This window comes from Eucalyptus grandis, chromosome 6 (assembly GCF_016545825.1).
Source record: "Eucalyptus grandis isolate ANBG69807.140 chromosome 6, ASM1654582v1, whole genome shotgun sequence".
In the NCBI taxonomy this organism is placed as follows: Eukaryota; Viridiplantae; Streptophyta; class Magnoliopsida; order Myrtales; family Myrtaceae; genus Eucalyptus; species Eucalyptus grandis.
In genome coordinates this window covers 51,309,877-51,327,958 of record NC_052617.1, presented here as the reverse complement: position 1 = coordinate 51,327,958, position 18,082 = coordinate 51,309,877, and the positions used below count along the sequence as shown (strand labels likewise).

At 40.8% G+C, this 18,082-nt stretch overlaps 3 protein-coding genes across 8 annotated transcripts; 2 read left to right on the top strand and 1 right to left on the bottom strand.

Annotated features, from left to right (window-relative positions):
• Nucleotides 1-3,926: 3,926 nt before the first annotated feature.
• Nucleotides 3,927-6,977, top strand: LOC104450600 (serine incorporator 3-like). The gene is made up of 5 exons (XM_039315035.1): nt 3,927-4,194; nt 4,500-4,611; nt 4,818-4,992; nt 5,647-5,887; nt 6,569-6,977. The coding sequence occupies exons 1-5, from the start codon at nt 4,059-4,061 to the stop codon at nt 6,778-6,780; spliced, it is 876 nt and encodes a 291-aa protein (XP_039170969.1). The 5' UTR covers nt 3,927-4,058; the 3' UTR covers nt 6,781-6,977.
• A 2,892-nt stretch (nt 6,978-9,869) lies between these two features.
• On the top strand, nt 9,870-12,826 carry LOC104450598 (pheromone-processing carboxypeptidase KEX1). The gene is made up of 4 exons (XM_010065226.3): nt 9,870-10,021; nt 10,122-10,247; nt 12,182-12,237; nt 12,335-12,826. Exons 2-4 carry the CDS (start codon nt 10,128-10,130, stop codon nt 12,684-12,686), a joined length of 528 nt encoding a protein of 175 aa, XP_010063528.2. The 5' UTR covers nt 9,870-10,021; nt 10,122-10,127; the 3' UTR covers nt 12,687-12,826.
• A 492-nt stretch (nt 12,827-13,318) lies between these two features.
• LOC104450597 (calcineurin subunit B) lies at nt 13,319-16,961 on the bottom strand. 6 transcript variants are annotated; one of them, XM_039314183.1, is made up of 7 exons: nt 16,707-16,961; nt 15,958-16,041; nt 15,717-15,841; nt 15,528-15,624; nt 14,835-14,944; nt 14,464-14,538; nt 13,319-13,729 (listed from the first exon to the last, which is right to left on the bottom strand). In XM_039314183.1, exons 2-7 carry the CDS (start codon nt 16,013-16,015, stop codon nt 13,679-13,681), a joined length of 516 nt encoding a protein of 171 aa, XP_039170117.1. In that variant the 5' UTR covers nt 16,016-16,041; nt 16,707-16,961; the 3' UTR covers nt 13,319-13,678.
• Between the last annotated feature and the right edge of the window lie 1,121 nt (nt 16,962-18,082).

Below are 18,082 nucleotides of genomic sequence, written 5' to 3'. Positions count from 1 at the left end.
ATTGATGGTTGATGCACAGAGATGATACCATCGACTTCCGCTACTAACCGGCTACGCCGTTCACTCAGCTCAAATCCGGCGCCATGGGACTATTTTAAGGAGGAGGACGTACGCAACCGAAACCACACCCGCTCCACGCATAGAAAGTGGATACTTTCCCGACAAATCGTTCCGACGCTCGTGCTATTTAAGGCGAATTCAATTCATGAGTGGCTTGGAAGCTTGGTTGGCAGCCGAAGAGGGGCGAGCATCGAGTTAGGAGAATTCGTTGGAATGCTACCACGCGACCACCAACAGGGACGTTGGAGATTTCATGGGATATACCTTGCTATTCTTGGGACCCGATGGAGCATATTGTGGATTTTTTTTTATTTTTAAGTTGAAAGAAAAATTTATTCGTATTTCAAAATTACACGAGAGGTACATAGGAGGCTGCAAAACAAGGCAATTCCTAGAAAGCTCCTAAACAAAGTAAATCCTAGAAATCAAGCTGTAGATCTGAAAGGCGGATCAAGAGAGCACAACGAGCACATTATGGAGTTCAATTATAACTTTTTGAAACTGTTTGCACATGCTTAGTGGGGTGCTGAAAGAGCATACGCATTCCAGTTTATAAAAAATATACATACATACATACATCTACTTGTACAGAATGAATAGCAAAGGTGATTACGTTGATGTCTTCATAAAATAAATTTTCTAGATACATTAATGGAAATTGGATAACTTAAAACCATTTCTTTTCTTTAAAAGCAATTTCATATTTACCCGACGTTAGAGAAGAGGTGGAAGAACAGACCGTATTTATTATCCGTCCTTATTGCTGTTCTGAGCAAGATCTGGAACTGTAGCGATGCAGAGAAACACTAGGTATAGCCACCAACTAGATGAGAATAAGAACATGGTAATTTTATGAGGTACTATGAAAATCGATGTCGTTTGGGATACTGTCCAAAGTAAAATGTCCGAGCCTCCTAATTCGATACAGATTTAATAACTTTTGGGAAACTCTGATACAGGCATCTTCTTCCTAGGCAACAGAAATGAGCATCAAGTTGCCTGTTATAACTCGTTTGCAATAGGCCAACCCTTCCCTTCTGAATGAAGACTCCATTTTTGCCCATGGTGGTTTTCTAGCTTTATTGCCGCTGAGGTACTGATCCTCATTCACTTGGATCATTGCAGATATCACGCTTAATATATACAAATCGGGGAGTGCTATTTTGGCCTTAGCAACAAACGCGGTTCATCTTCTCTGGAAAATGGCAGCACAACGACCGCAATTCAACTGGCAAGGTAATGTGGTGATCTCTTAGAATAAACAATTATACTATTTGGTTCCAAATTCTGGGAAAGAATTTTCAACGATAAAATATTTCACCTTTAAAGAGATGAGCCCACGTGTTTTTTTTCCCATGATCCCATTCCTTACTAAACTCTTCTTGCTTTGTAGGCTACTACCAGTGTGGCACCTCAACAATGGCAACCATCAAGTGGCCTTGTAATGACGAGTAATGTAAACAAAATTAATCCGGAGGAGGAGGTTCCCCGCTTTGCCCTGTCCAAGAATGACTTTTATTTCACGTCAGCATCAGGAGGAAAAATTTCCCTGTTCAATATGATGACATTCAAGGTAACATGTGAACTCATGCAACGTACTTGCATTCTCATGGATAGCTTAGCCTCTTTCTACTGCAACCTTCATTAACATCAACGTGGGGTCGGTTGTGTCGTATTCCATCATCCCCTTTTTCTTGTCAAATGTAGACAATGGCAACATTCACGCTGCCACCACCTGCTACGACCTTTCTTGCTTTCCACCCTCAGGATAACAATATCCACTGTCTATATATATAACGTCCGTGTGGATGAGGTATACTACATTGGAATGTGTTGTGCATTGTTGATGATGATATTACTGTCACGCTCTGAACAAAATTGTTGCAGATTAAGAGTAACTTATATTAGAAATTAAACCAAATTCATAAATGTTGTCGATGGAGAAGTTGTTAATATTAATGGTTATCAATCAGTTAAATCATTGTCGATATTCCAGCATTGATGTCATATTCCAAAGAAGGGGCCTCGCCCAGCCCCACAATTTTTCTTTGGAAATTAATAATACATTTTTTTAATTTCAATTTTTTTCCCTCTTTTCTTGTTTTAATGATTAATATATCCTATTGCTATTTATGGAAATACTCCTCACACCTATATGCTAGGTAATTTAATGAGAACTATTTTGTTAGGGATTAACAAAAATTAATGGCTAATTTTCTATACAATTAAACCTTAAATAAACATGCAAAATTTAGGTATGAACATTGCAATCTTTATAATGGAGCTTAATTTTTTTTTTGGACCTAATATCCAAAATAAATAAAAAAACCAAAAAATAAAAAACCAACTTTTTACAGCATTCCGGTTTTGTTCAAAGAAAAAACACCATTCCAGTATCTTGGGATCTGCGTTCTTTCTAGAACATATAAGGGCTTGCATGTTTTTATTTCTCGAATCTATTTAAGAACAGATTTTGTGTTTTTTTGTTCCTGGGAACAAAAAAAGAACAGAAACACGTTTGTTTGCGTTTCTGTTCTTTTTTTGTTCCCGGAACAAAATTGAAACAAAAAAACCTTACTTTTGGAATCCAGAAACACTTCTTGAAGGCCTAAAAAGAACAAAAATAAAAGAACACTTCTTCTTTTCTTCTTTGGCCGGTCGCCGGCCTCGGCCATGGCCAGCGACGTTGTCAAGGGTTGGCGACCTCGCCGGAGTGTCGCCGGCCCCCGGTGAGGCTCGGCCTCGCCCAGATCCGGTGACGCTCGGCCTCGCCTTGGCCGGCGATGCTCGGCCTCGTTGGATCTGGGCGAGGCCGAGCTCGCCTAGATTCGGCGAGGCCGAGCCTCGCCCGGCCGCCGATGCTCGGCCTCGCCGGATCCGGGAGAGCTCGGGCTCGCCCGGCCAAGGCGAGGTTGAGCCTCGCCCAACCACGGCGAGGCTCGGCCTTGCCGAGGGCCAGCGAGCCTCGCCGTGTCTAGGCAAGGCTATCGGCCCTCATCAAGAAGAAAAATAAAAAGAAAAAGAAAGGAAAAATGAAAAATAAAATAAAAATATTAAAAAATTAAAAGAAACAAAAAAAGAATATAAAATCTACCAAACGTGTTTCTATTCATTTTTTATTCTCGGAACAAGCTTACTAAACGCGTGTTTCTAGTCAAAAATTGTTTTCGGAACATAAATACTTTTTTTTTTTTTTTTTTTATTTTTGTTCCTCGGAACAATTTTTGAACGAAACGTTACCAAACGCGTCCTAAAAGACCGGCCTTTTTTTGTTTTTTTTTTTCAATCCACAATCTGCACGTCTCTCCCTCTTCACTCCCTTCACCGACTGCTTCTCCTTGCTTCACTGTTCTCCCTTTCACTTCACTGTTCCATTGCAATGGGCGGGGTTGTCTCCCGCCTACGCCGCGCTGGTAAGCTTACTTTCTTTATGATTGATCGATCGTAAAAAATGGAGTACATACAACATTTCTCATACACTCTCTCCACTGAAGCTCCAACTGCTGCTCCCGCGATCAATCAGCCGATGGAAGTCACTGTCGATATTGGAGGAAGCAGGCGGACTGTGCACTTCCTGGCGATTGACGATGTTGAGACTGGGGCGGGCCGCCCAGAGACGCAGCACGAAGCACAGGAACCGGAGCAAGCAGGGGGTGGCCTTCTCGCTGGTACCTTCGGGATTTTTTCATGCACAGAAACTTGTTTCGGTCTTTTCAATGCTTTTGGGCGGCTTTGTCATTGTGATGCCTAAGTTTGTCTTGGAGGATGATTAGTCTGCGGACATACATGCTCATGATCGGGGAACACTGCATAGATGTCATCTTTTATGCAATTCTGTTGTAGTTGGAATAACCCTTAAGTTGTCATGATATAGAGACACTGTTTGTCATGCAGGGATCAATCAATTTCACAAGACACCGGACAGGGAGTGGTTTGAAACTGATGCTGTCTCGAGGGTGAGCTTGGGGAACTTTCTCTTTTTCACGATCCTTGCTATTATGATGATTGGGGTGAAAAATCAAAGGGACCCTCGTGACGGTATTCACCATGGTGGATGGATGATGAAAATCATTTGCTGGTGCCTATTGGTAATCTTCATGTTTTTCCTTCCAAATGAGATCATCAGCTTTTACGGTGAGATTCAAAACCTGCTTCACATGGAATTTCTCTGTCATCTTTTCCCATGTCAAATTTGCTATAATCTGAACATATTTGAGCCGTGATATGTTTGACCGTGAGTGTTGAGTGCCTTAGTAGGTGGGAAGGCAACTTTATAGCATTCCTTTGAGGGTTTCATGGTTAGAAAAAGTAGTTTTTGCATACAATTGTAAAGTTTGAAGCAAGCAGATTTGTTTTATTGAATTATTCAGTTATTTGCCCTTTAGAAAACCACATTTTCAATGCTTGGATTTAGTACCTATTGAACTTTTCTGTTGCAGAGTCCACTTCAAAATTTGGCTCGGGATTCTTTCTTCTCATTCAAGTCTTCCTTTTGCTGGATTTTGTTCATGGATGGAATGACAAATGGGTTGGATATGACGAGCAATTCTGGTTAGTTTGCTTTTTAATGAAATAATGTCTTCTTATGGCATTAAGCTGCTTATCAGGGCTTTCCCTTATATCTATTCATTTTGTCAGTTCCATCTTCTCTAGCTATATTTGGATTATTTAATTTGATTAGCATATAGATCCTGCCTGTTTGCAACTTTATTTATCTCCATATTACTGATTGTGTCCATGACTTTCTTCATGTGTAGGTATATTGCTTTGTTTATGGTTTCACTTGTTTGTTATGTGGCCGCCTTCACCTTCTCTGGGGTCCTCTTTCATTTTTTCACACCATCTGGACATGATTGTGGGCTCAATACCTTCGTCATTGTCATGACTTTGATCTTCGCGTTTCTTTTTGCTGTGGTTGCCCTGCACCCTGCAGTAAGTTCCTAACTTCTTATGCATCATACTCTGTTTTCTTGTGTGCTTCTTCACAATTTTTGTACTATTACATTGATTATGCTGTGAGTATTTGACCTCAGGTAAATCTATACTTGAATGACCAGCAGGTGGTTATTACAAATGCTTGGAAATTTGTCATTGTGATTCTCAGTGCTTGGTGAATTGGCGTTCCGTTTCTCTACATGGTTACTTGATTTAGTGCTCTCCATGCTTTCTTTGCAGAGAGGTTGGAGCAGTAGCAAACTGGTTCCTTTAGGTTACAGAAATTCTTAAGTATTTCCCTTCATTGTGTCAACCTTTCGTTAGACTCTTGAAGAGAAAAGGTTTAACTCAGAGGATGGCTACTAGCAGTTCCTGCCCCTTGTTTCAGCGTCATTGGATTTCCTGCTTTCTCTGGAATATAAGAATTTGTCCATTCTTGCATGCCCTTGGATTTGAATTCTCCTGAAGTGATAAGTTAGAGGGACTTTTGTGCTTCATATGATGTTATTTCAGAATATTTTGGTTACTTGCTATGGTACTGTGCACATATCTGGTGGATAACATTTCCTCATGATGCTCTTTCCATCTATTTGAGTGGCTGTGCATTATCAAAGAACGATTTTACAATGTTATTATTGCTCTATCCCCCTGGTAAATGGAAGCATCTTGCCATCTGCAGTTATATCTTTGTACTGCATGTACCTCTGTTACAATGGACTTGCTAGTGAACCAAGGGACTATGAGTGCAATGGTCTTCATGCGCACTCTAAAGCTGTTTCCACTGGGACCCTTACTCTAGGTCTGGTCACTACTGTTCTTTCAGTGGTCTACTCTGCCGTCAGGGCTGGATTTTCTACAACTGTTCTCTCCCCACCTAGTTCACCTCGTGCAGGTAAATTCACCGTGACTGGTATCCATGTTTCTGATGTCGATGTTTTCTTGTTTATTGCATATTTCTGTATTTGCTGCTTGGAATTTTATCTTGAGATTTGTTGTTTGAATAAGGTTTCTGTTTAGTTCTCCCTCCCTCCCTCCCTCCCTCCCTCTCCCTCTCATATCTTTGGCTTTCATTTAGAATTATCCAAGTCTTTCAGTTGAATGGGAGAGTTTGAGGCCTTTATTTCTCAACTGTATTCAAACTATACTCTGATGAATCATAGTTGCATTTCAGAGTGTCAACCTGGACCTTTTCCTGGTGAGCAAGGTTCAGAGGTTTATTTTAAATTCTGAGGTGCATGAGGTTAAAGATCAAATATATATGTCGATAAACAGTAGCTCCAAGCACATCCGGAAAATCAGAAGGAGAAATGTCAATTTATGAAGGAGTCTCTCTCTTTAAGTTTGAGTGGGATGCCCGTTAGTGACTTTCCAACCAAATGTGCTCTTATAACTGATTTTTCTACCAACTCTCCTGTTTTATTTATTGCTTGTTTTAGTCTAAATATACTTTTACTTAAAAAAGCAACTATGTGCCATGATTTATTGTCATTATAAATAAGGGAAGGTGCCATTCTTTTAGATAGAAAATCACACTGATATCATATTCTGTGTCTAAATGACTTGCAATTCCAAGGTGCAGGCAAGCCATTGCTGGCCCTGGACAACAAGGCAGAAGAGCAGGAAGAGAAAGAGAAGTCTAAGCCAGTCACATTCTCATACTCTTTCTTCCATATCATTTTCTCTCTTGCGAGTATGTATTCTGCTATGATTTTGACTGGGTGGTCGACATCAGTTGGAGAAAGTGGAAGGTTGGTGGATGTTGGTTGGCCGTCTGTCTGGGTTTGAATTGTCACCAGCTGGGCCACTGCAGCCCTCTACATTTGGTCTCTGGTTGCTCCTATTCTGTTCCCAGAGAGGGAATTCTGAGCCGACCATGATCGTTGGAAAGCCTGCAAGTGCGTATAAACCATGACCTGGTTTTTATGTGGACTTCTTGTATTCATACTTTCTGTTTATTTCCAACACGCAAGATCCATTTTCCAGCAGCTTCTTATTGTCATTAAAATTTAATAGTGTAGCTGGTAGGACTATAATGATCATACATTTTCTTTAGGCCAAAGAACTACCGATCACAGTTGATGACCTTCATTTGGCCATTGCAGGATTGGCAAACCCAGCAACAATAATCCAGACTTTCTATGCTGAGGACCAAATTTTTAATGATGTTAAATTGGATGGAGTGGTTACTTTGGTTGATGCCAACCACACTAATTTTGACCTGGACGACGTTAAGTGAAAAGGTGTTGTGAATGAGGTAGTTGAACAAATTACCTTTGCAGACCGCATAATAGTAAACAAGTGTGGCAAATTGATTTTCTTAAAAAGCCTTTGTGCTTGTTTTAAGGATAAGAAAGCTTGTGTACTTTGATGATAGAATTTCAAATCCATACACTTCGGTCGATTTTCTACTTGATCCTCTCTCCTATCTGAACTTCCGTTGCTACTGCATTCATGAGCTTTGATCTCTCTCGCACCTGAACAGGATTATGATCTGTTATTTGCTAAACAGAACATGTATCACATGGCTCAACTAAAGTGGACAAAGTCTGGGTAAGTTGACTTGGATTATGTTCTTGATATTTGAGGCTTTGATTTGGAAAGGCAAAGCTCGTCGATTATAATTGTGCTGGGATGGATGGATGGATTTGTCTGCAGGTTACTGAATACCGTTAGTTTTCGACCATTTGCTGAGGGGAAGGACACTAAATGACTTGAAGCATCGACTTAAACCCAAATTTGATTAATTGGCATGGAATAATCACTGAAGATACCTGACTTTTCTTTTCACTGCCCCAGGGCAACACTTGATTTAGAAATATTAATTAAGCTGCAGGCTTGCTGGACTGGGTGAAAGTTTAGAATTGATTGTATATGTCACTAGCCTGATTAAGATTGCATTACTTGACAATTTTGTGAGGAATCCAAGTTGTAGAATCCAGGATGCGGTCCCTTGATGTCTTGAGGTCCTATTGCCCCGCCTGTAGTTTCTGTTTTGGGTTCTCACCAGAATTGAGGTGCCTTCAACGCTAAAGAGGCAAAGGAAGATCATCAGGACCATGAGCATGATCACGATCACGATCATGACCACGAATATGATCACCATCACCACCACCATCACGAACACGATCATGACCATGGTGAGTGCATGCAATTTTATTATGTAGTGCTGTTTATTAAATTGCTGATGGTTGTGGCTTGATTGTCAGTTATTCTCATTTTGCACTGGTCAACTAAGAGCTAATAGATTCCTTTGAGAATTAAAGTGTATTCTCATTAACTCAGTGTTAGTCATTGTATAACATTTGCCAGTTAGATTTTCCCTGAATATGAAATTTGATTCCTACTAATGAAATGATAAAGGAATTTATGCTGAATACACATGTAGCATACTCTCTAGTAACACCATGGTCATGTTGCAATCATGCGGTAACATAACCATGGTAGATGCCAATGCCTGACTTAAACCCTGTTAGCGTTTGACACTCGAAGGAGCATACTTGTCTTGTTGAGCTCACTTAAAGTGCTTGCTGCTTCAGTTGGAATAGAGTTAAAGACCTGTCTAATTTCGTGATTGTATTGTCTGGATATGTTGCTGTTTATCACACAGGAAAGAGATAGTAGAGTGAACTAATGTCGATCTTTCTCTAATGTGGTAGAGCATCATCACCGCCATGCGCACGATTGCTCTCATGATCCCAGCGTATCTTCTATCAGCATTGTTTCTGAGGGGGGTTTTGGATCTTGAGAAGGTTCCTCATTCTAGTTCCTTGGCTCAATTACTTTGGTCAAGAGTCGTATTAATTTTCTGTTTTTGAGTGAAATTGATTAATGATGGTGAGTTCATTCTCTATGCTCTCAGGCAAATAAGTTTTTGTTGTAACATAGCGAGGATATCTATCGGATGAATGGTCTTCTCTCCGGACAAGGCATAAATGAGAGATTTGTAGTCCAGGCAAATTGTGTACTTCTAAAAAAAAGCCCATATTTCACCTAGCCTCTACGTTATTTCACGCCGTTGTTGCAATGGCCAATGAATGACTTTGGCTTCCATAGAAAATGATATTGCTTCGTTTACTTTACCGTAAGATGAGTTTGATTTTGCATCCAGAGACAACTATCCTAAGCAATTAGGATACGAAGGGCCACCTGCCCAGACTTATTCTCGTAATTCAAACCTTATGATTATTTAAGTAGGACATGAAAAGTTTCTCCATTTAACATTGATCGCAATTACGGGTTATTAATCTAATAAAAAAAATGTTGCAAGTTATTAATGGTGGTGAGAAAATCATCCTTTTCAATCATTACATTGTCGCACATTGAATACGCAAGCATCTACGATTTTTAACTCTTGCTAAAAATCTCAAACTATTCTCACGTTGGTTTAGAATTATAAGCATAAGAACTTAGACAATTCAGCGATATTTCTCTTAATTGGCATAAGTCATCAAAAGATAAGAAAAATCGACAGTTAAACCGTGTTCATGGAAATCTCGACCTACCACTTTTTCCTTGGTTTGGAGAACGTACCTCGTCTCCGAGTCGATGGGAACCTCACCCAAAAACATGTTTCCCTCCGAAAAGGATATGCCCATTTACAAAGTTGTTTGCAGAGGAGAGCAGAGGAGAGCAGAGCGTTTGCAGAGAGGTGAGCCAGGGACACGGACAGGTGTCATGGTTCAGAGCAAAAATTGCGTGGCACCCTTGGGATACGTAATATTTTCTCGGTCTGATGGGTCAAAAAAAAAAAAACCCACTTGGATTTTAAGTGGGGATTTTGAATTATGACCCACCCAGAGGCTAGATTCACGTGGGTGCTCACGTGGCAGGGCGCGTGGGCCGCGCCGCAAGTGACTGTGCAGTGTCCGAAGGAGAGACCAGCCCTTCAAAACCAGAGTCCAAACCCTAAAGCTCCCTCCTTTTTAAGGTGTTCCGACTACGGCCCTGGTCTCCCTCTCCCCCCCTTGTCTCGAGCGACCCTGTCTACTCTTTCTCTCTCTGTGGACCGTCGTGTCTCTCTCTGGAGGTACAAGTTGGAATTTTTATTTCCTTTGAGATTTTTTTTATTCGTTAATTCTCTTCTCCTGGGTTTAATCCGTCTTGCTCGAAAAATGGTTCGAGTGCAGCGGGAAATGGCGAGCGTGTACGGTGGCAACGCCAGCCTCGACGCCGGGGTGGTGCCAAAGGTGCGAACTTTCGTGATCGAAGCTGCTCTGCTGGTTCAGAGCGCCGCTTGCTTGCTCCTGCTCCTGGTACCCGCTTCTCGCTTTGCCTCGTTTTTTTTTTTCTCTGTTCCCTCGTTTTATCAAGAATTGAAGCTCGATGGTGTGTCTGCTTGGCTGTTTTTAGCTCCGTGGTATGCGAATTTGATTCACATGTGAAAAAGATTCGTTCTTGAGATGAATGGTCTTCGTTAAACCGTGGCTTTAGAGCAGAACCATGCTTCGATCGTGTCTACGTTGAATCCTAGAGTGTTGATGTGGTCGGTTTGAAGGTCCCTGTAGTTTTCGCGGCACGTCGAAACTCATGATGCATGATTTTGAGCAAAAACAGTGTTAGAAAAGAGGGGAAAAAGGGCGATCACGAAAATAAGGAAAAGCGACGCGACGCGGCGCGACGGTGCCTGTGGATCAACTACTGGCCTACCTTATTGGGCGAGAATGCATTGAAATCCTGTATGTTAAAAAAATCGGAGTCGGATAATCTCATGATTAGTGGGGCAAAAGATAAATTGCATGAGGATTCGCGTAGACGTGCATCCGCCCGGTAAAACGGAATCCTGATCGTCCTTTGTATCTTACCTAATCCATACCATATCTGGCTGGGCAAGGAAACGAATTCAGGTGATAACCTACATGATTGTATTCTATTTAAGAAAGTTGGATTTTGCATAAACCTATACTTTATTACTTTCATGTTCTTTGGAATTGTACGAATCCACAGGATTAATTTGGAAACTGGTAGAGAAGTTGATTCTAAGATGAATGTAACTGATGCTTCCATTAATTTGATCGCTCTTTCAATTATACCCTGTAGCTTCTGTAAGAGAAATGTATGATCAATTTCATTACTTTCTTGTTATTTCTTTCGATAGATGGATCTGGATCCATGACACACCTAATTCAGAACATCAAGAATATTCTTTTTTACAGTAACAGCATCAACTGTCAACTTTGTTGAGTTCGCCATCACATAACTCAGCAATTAGACCTACTTGTTCAAGCATTCAAAGAACTTGGAGATTTGACTACGAGGAGATGACTGTTATACATACAAGATTTCTCTCTTATTCCTATTGCAAGAACTTTCCTTCATGTAGTGATTACTTAAATGTTTTCAGCTGTTTTTGTTGGAGCAGTGGGCTCAAGACAAGCTTGCTCTTTGTTTCCATCTTTTTCTTTTTCTTTTTCTTTTTCATTTTCCTTTTATTGGCAAGCTAGCTGAGGGATTAATCTGGTCTCTCGCGTATACACTCAAAGTAAGTTTGAAGAGTATCATCACTTCGACTTAAATTTCAAGTCCTCATTTAATTAGTTGTGCCTCCTCTTATTGACTTGCCCCTTTTCACTTCTTAAGGAAAGTTAACGCTGTTGAGATGCTAGTATATCTTTTTGATGTAGAGGGCCTATTTTTTATAAGTGGTAGGGCAAGTCCGTGTTTTGAACAGGAGTAATTTGTGTACTTACATGCTGCTAATCTCTTGGCGCTTGGTGCTTGAATTACCTTGAATAGTGTGATGTATATTCCAAATCTTTTGAATAGTCTCAATGTATATTGAGAAATATACAGATGTATGCTTTCTTCATTTTTATCAATATGTTGCCCTTGTCTTTGTTCTTGAGGAAATGTAAATGATGTCATCCTTGCTCTACTTTTTCTCTTCACTCGGTTAGTCAAATTAATATCCGTTGCTGCTAAAAATACTAATTATCTTGCTTTAGTCTATTAGACCTGGCAAATTTCGTTTTATTCCATACCTGTGTCACCTCTCTGTTTCTGATCTATTATGTTAATTTTGGGTTTCATCTTGTCAAATTCCCACAATTTGCAGGTTCTGTCGTGTGATTCTCTGATTTGCCATCTAGCTATTTCTCATTTATATTGGAAATTATTTTTTGTCCAACGTTAGGTACATGGGAATTTGAACAAGCGTCTAACATTTTTGCTTGGTTGACGCTCACTTCAGGTTGCATTGCGGCATGGCGAGGACTCTGTATTTATGAAAATTGGTTCAGATCAAAGGTTTGAAACTTTTCCCCCTTTTCATTTGTCTTTGATTGGCCTCATATTTTGATTGTATGGCAGATAATAATTTGGAGTAATTATGTATGCCGATTAGGTTTACGGCAGCTGATTTAGTTGGAGTGAAAGAGCCATTGCCAGAGAATGAGGACACTGGTGAAATGGCATCTCAGGACCCTGAGAACAAAGGTGATGGGGAGGGCGATGATGGCGAGGATGACGATGAGGGAGAAGATGACAGTGATGATGATGTGGAGGGGTCTGATGATGATTATAGCGAGGCTGACAGTGATGAGGGAAGTGACGATGAGGATGACGATGAAGATGACGACGACGACGACGACGACGACGACGATGAGGATGAGGAGGAGGAGGACGACGATGATGATGAGGAGGATGATGAGGAGGAGGATGCGCAAACTCAGCCACCTTCCAAAAGGAAGAAGTGAACAATTGAGCCTACCCTGTTGTCCAAACTGGTTAATTGTTGTTTGACAGAATCTTGCCCTGTTTCAAAACAATTTGACCTTGAATAAAGAAGCAAAGCTGATTATTTGTGCAGATCTCAGAAATTACACACATGGATTTATCTAAGATATCTCCAGTTATTTGTTACCTTTTTGACCGATCATTTTTTATTTTGGTCAAATTTGACCAACCATTTAAGCAATTCTTTTTTCTCTGTGGTAGACTTGCATATACACTCCTCTCAGTCTCCAATATCAATTGTCCTTTTTCTAAGTTTAACCATGGAATTTCACACATTACTACCATGACCATTTAACATAAATTTTCCAGCTTGGCTTTCATTTTCTAAAATGTCGTACCGCGCAGATGATTATACTCCAAAATTTTCAAGTGCTTGCGTGTATGATTTGACCCTAAAGAAGTTAGGTGCGCCGGGGTGGCAAGAGGTGAAGACCCCAGAAGGGCCCCAGCATTCATACTCTTGATGATGCTCGTTCTTGCGTTTAACTAGGAGGGTTTCTGACAAATTCAAATTGCTTCCATCGACCTCTTATGCCAATAAGACCATCATGGACAATGAAAATGACATTAAGAACGGTAGACGCTCGAACGATGCAGAAATGAGAATGCCACCCAGAATAGAGAGAAGGTGCCAACCCAATGAACAAACAAAATTGCAGCATCCAACTTATACCTATCCTGATCTGTTTCTGGATTCGATCAAACCACGTCCGAGAGAGGACAAAAATCTAGAGACAAAATATTGTTGTTTTGTCCAATATTACATTCCAAGGGAGCAGATTTTATTTCAATATACATCTTTCCTATTTGCTCATTCTCTCCTCTGGGCACAATCAGAGCGAGAAAGGAAACGCCATCTCTTCCTGGTTCATGTTCGCTATTCCCATGGGAACCTTGACGGGCACATTTTGGTGCAGCATATTTTCCAGAGCATGGCGAAATGGACCGCTCCTCAGTCAACTGGTACTTCCACCTCCATTTTTAGGTCGGAGTTTCCAAAAACCTGAATCATGTCAAAGAGAAGTGATGTTGGTGATGACAGAGATCATTCAAATGCAGAAAAAAGGAAAAGCATAAAAGTTTAGTTCAAAGTTCGTCAAGCATGGATCAGTTAACGTGCTAAGAACATCTATGCTTAAACCATCATAAAGAAGATAAAAATACAAAAAAGGATTCCCAGTATGATGGGCGATTGGGCCATAATGTTCGATTGCCTGTTGGTCCATCACGTGCAAGGTGGTATGTCATGATATCCGATACTATATCTTCATCATTAAAAGATATGAAACCATGAGTCAATGCAATCAATTTGGAATTGGATACGCTTCCATACTTCAATACACAATTAAAGATATTTTGTTATGATTGTGTCAAAATTGCGAGCATTACTTCTGAAGATGGTACGTGAAAAACTATACAATAAATAACCTTTTTCTCTAGAAAAATAGAGTATCCTAGGACTTCCACCGTTCTTTTAGTTGACTCCAGTGATGACAGATGAGACTCAATTATTTGCTTTGAGAAAAATTACGCATACCATATTCTGACAGTAAATTATCATGTAGAAACAACTTAGGCATATTTCAATCCAAATCTATGATAATTTTATCTTCTTTAGAATGAAAGGGAAACTTATCATTGGTCCATAGTACTATAATGATAAATGTGAAGCCATATTATCAATTGGTTGTATTTAGCATTAACCTTTACCATCAGTATAAAAGGAGCTACTCATACCTTAACGAAGTCATCCAACAATAAATAGGATTCCCTTGTGTAACCAGCTTCCTTCAACACTTGAACCAAGACTTGCTATAGAAAATGTTTAAGGCACCAATTAGCTCAAAAGTACACAGGCAAGCAGATGGGAGTGATAAAGCCGTCAACCTTACAATATACTAAGCAAGATGCACTATAAAATGTTGCTATGGACACTATCCAAATCCACAGGAACAATCACAAATGAGAAGTGGACACATGAGGCTTGACCAACACATCTATACCATATTGGAGGATGCCTAATTACAACATAACAATGTCCTATACAAAATCTTGTCATAGACAGACTGACAATATTGAAGGAGAACCTCCAGTCCATTAGTATATACCTCTCTTTGTTCATCTGACATAAATGGACCCGATAAATCCCGCAAAACTTCCAAAATGTCATTGAAAGAGACCTTTCCATTACAGTCCGAATCATACACCTTGAAAATCACTGCAGGAAGGGAAGATTTACAACATCAGGCAACTCATCCACCTAAGCTGATGTGTCTTTAAAAAGTTACATTTGGTGTGTGTGTGAGAGAGAGAGAGAGAGAGAGAGAGAGAGAGAGATTACGGTTTTACAATATGATACTAGAACTGTGATAATATAACTTGAACCACAGGCAATTTCATAACACAAAAAATGCTGAGCAAATAGATGCTCTCAACCACCTGACTGGTTTCTGTCTGCGGATTCAAATCAGTTCAATTCTAATTGAACTCATTTACTGGTCTGGTCTCTGGTTAATTTCATTATTCCCACATCTAAGGAATTATACTTCCACAATTCGGTATCTCGCCATACACCATTGCTGGTTTCCAACTTTTTAGATTACTTCAATCTGGATGTAATGCTAAGAGCTGCTTAGATAAGCCAATCAATTTCTTTTATACAGATACCGACACTGCCTCGCTTTTTATCTTCTATGATTTTCAAAGAGTGGAAAGTTTTTTCACAAATTAAACTGGTGCGATAAAGCTCCTATCAGAACAAAGTGTCGAAAGATAACTTTTTACAGGCTGAGTAAACTTACATTCAATCTTCTGCTGTTTGCTAGCTTTGGCACTAAAAGCAGACAAGAATGCCACAAAATCTTTAAAATTCAAGCCATCCACCATCTTAAGCAGCCTCTATGTCAATCAAAAAACGAACGCATTATGAGCATCCTACTCGGAAATGAAAATGTAATGCGTCTCCTCATAGCAACATTTAGAGACACCACCTGAGAAAGTGGATTCATTGCAAACTCTGGAACCGATAAGAATTCATCCGCCGAGATAAACCCTTTTGCATTCCGATCGAGTTGGCAAAATCTCTCGTACAACGACACAATCTCTTGCTGGGAAACTGAACCAACACCAAAAAAGAAACATCCAGTGATGAATCCCCGATTAATTAGAAAAGAAACAATTGAAGATGGAGGAAAAACCATAATAGAACCAGAAACCCACAAAGATTATTACAGTGGTCTTGAACTTCTTCGATATCATACTGGGTCAGCATGGACGACGCATTCCCCATTGAATCCGCCGACGACAACGAGGAACCTGGACCACGCAAACCATAAACATCGATGAATCGCTCAAACCATCAATACCCATTATCAACCATATCTCGAACACTACAAATTCACGCGCGGTCTGATCGCCGAGCAACCATTTCATCAGTCCATAACCGATCGCACACTTCGAGCTAGAATCACTAAAATCGCTGGAAATTTCAAGGGCACGCTCCCGTCATGTAGCGCAGCGGGAAAGAGGAGAGGAAGAGAAGAGACGCGAAGGCAGACCTGAGAATCCAAGCCAAAAGAGGAAGACAGCGTGGGAGCAAACGTGGGGGAACGAATTATAACGAGGCGAGCTCACCTTGGCATCATCGAAAACATTTTCGGAGCGACGCTGTGGGATTTAGGATCCATCGAAGCAATCTACGCACTTTTTTTATTTTTTATTATTTTCCCTTTATTCAATTTCTTTTGCTAATCCTCCTTTTTTTTTCACTTAATTATAGGATGGTAAATGCCGATATGGGCCGCTGATGAACAAATTGGACGTTGGCTCGAAAAAGCACAAATGGGCTTGCTCCAGTTTTCGTTTCCTTTTCGGTGGATGACCCGTTCGTAAGAAGTTGCGACGGAAAGCGAAAAAACATGCTGAAAACTCGAAAGAAAAGCATCGTGTCGGATCTGAAGAGATAAAAAAACCAAACCCACCTCGCCTTTCGAGCGCCGAAGAAGCCAAATCCAACGCAATTATTAGTGGGAGGACGCCTTCGATGCAGCCAGGAATGCCACGAGGGGAAGAGCCCCGAGCTGCAGAAAGCTTCCGCCTTTAACAATGGCGGCCGGCCGCCACCGGATCAGGGGATCTTGAAAATCAGCGTCGGCGGACTGCCGAGGTAGCTCCGGGAGCTCAGGCGGAGGCGACGGCCGTGGCGTCACGAACGGAAGCCCCCCCTCCCCTTCGACTGGAATCGAGATCGCGTCGGCACTGTTCAGATCGGTTTGGGAATTTGCAGGGCCTTATCAGCGAAGAAGCCCATTTGATCTTAAGGCCTTTCACAAATCTCAGTTTAGCTCCATACAAACAGAGAGCCAGATAGAGTTAGCTGATTGGGTTGTTAAGGCCCAAAGTAAAGATAGATTGCCACGAAATTGTTGCTTCGCAATGAAAATTGTTGTTTCTGATTAAAAAAAAAAGAAAAGCCGAGTGATGAGGCCATAAAAATTGGTTTTGGAGAAGAAAACGGGAGGGAAGATCGTACACAATTGATGAATCAACTATCTTAGGTGTACCTAATTTTAGGGTTCTAGAATGTTGGAAGATATGCTTGAATCTGATCTTGGGAGATATGCTCGGAATCTCAATTGATCTTAATTGTACATAAATTAGTTAGGATCTTTAGATTGAGATTGGATTCGATTTCATAAATATTTGTTTGCCTTTTATTATTTCATCTCTGTACTATAATTACAGAAAAAATGTACATCAGAATACATACGAAATATACAAGAATTCCAGATCTCTATAGTCTTCTTCACTTTCTTACATGGTATCAGAGCTTCGGCTTCTGACTGTTCTTCGCTTACGCTCCTGATTGTCCACCAAAGGAGATCTGAATCACACAACAGATCTACCATCTTGGTATAGGAATCGCTCTTGAAGAAGAAGACAAGAGCTACTAGTTTCTTACCTCCAATGGCTGACGACCAATCCAACCCAGAAGCCTCACCACCGGCGCAAATCCAAAATTTACTTGCAACGACACAACAACAAACAATCCAGGCACACCCTGTTCAATGGAGACCTACACAAGCTCAGTTTGGTTTGGGGCAACCCTTTGCGGGTCAACCGTTCCAATGGGTACCTTACCCATTTGATCTCGGGACAAACCTGAATACATCATTGCATATTTATGTAGGACACCAGGGAGCCCACGTCCAATCCGAGGCAAGCTCACCAGTCGTAAACGGGGTAAGCTTGACCCTAGGACTAGAGTAGGTAAGCGGATTAGGAGAACCGGGTATGGGAACAAATCCCTACCCGGGGCTTTCAAATGCGGATTATCAATTCAGGACAAACCAATCGG

Coding starts and splice junctions, on each gene's coding strand:
- LOC104450600 (XM_039315035.1), top strand. CDS start 4,059: ATGATGATTGGGGTGAAAAATCAAAGGGACCCTCGTGACGGTATTCAC. Junction 4,195..4,499: donor TGAGATCATCAGCTTTTACG/GTGAGATTCAAA, acceptor TTTCTGTTGCAG/AGTCCACTTCAAAATTTGGC. Junction 4,612..4,817: donor GGATATGACGAGCAATTCTG/GTTAGTTTGCTT, acceptor CTTCATGTGTAG/GTATATTGCTTTGTTTATGG.
- LOC104450597 (XM_010065222.3), bottom strand. CDS start 16,015: ATGGGGAATGCGTCGTCCATGCTGACCCAGTATGATATCGAAGAAGTT. Junction 14,945..15,527: donor CAAACAGCAGAAGATTGAAT/GTAAGTTTACTC, acceptor CCCTTCCTGCAG/TGATTTTCAAGGTGTATGAT. Junction 13,730..14,463: donor TGTTGGATGACTTCGTTAAG/GTATGAGTAGCT, acceptor GACATGATTCAG/GTTTTTGGAAACTCCGACCT.
- LOC104450598 (XM_010065226.3), top strand. CDS start 10,128: ATGGCGAGCGTGTACGGTGGCAACGCCAGCCTCGACGCCGGGGTGGTG. Junction 10,248..12,181: donor CTTGCTTGCTCCTGCTCCTG/GTACCCGCTTCT, acceptor CGCTCACTTCAG/GTTGCATTGCGGCATGGCGA. Junction 12,238..12,334: donor AAAATTGGTTCAGATCAAAG/GTTTGAAACTTT, acceptor TATGCCGATTAG/GTTTACGGCAGCTGATTTAG.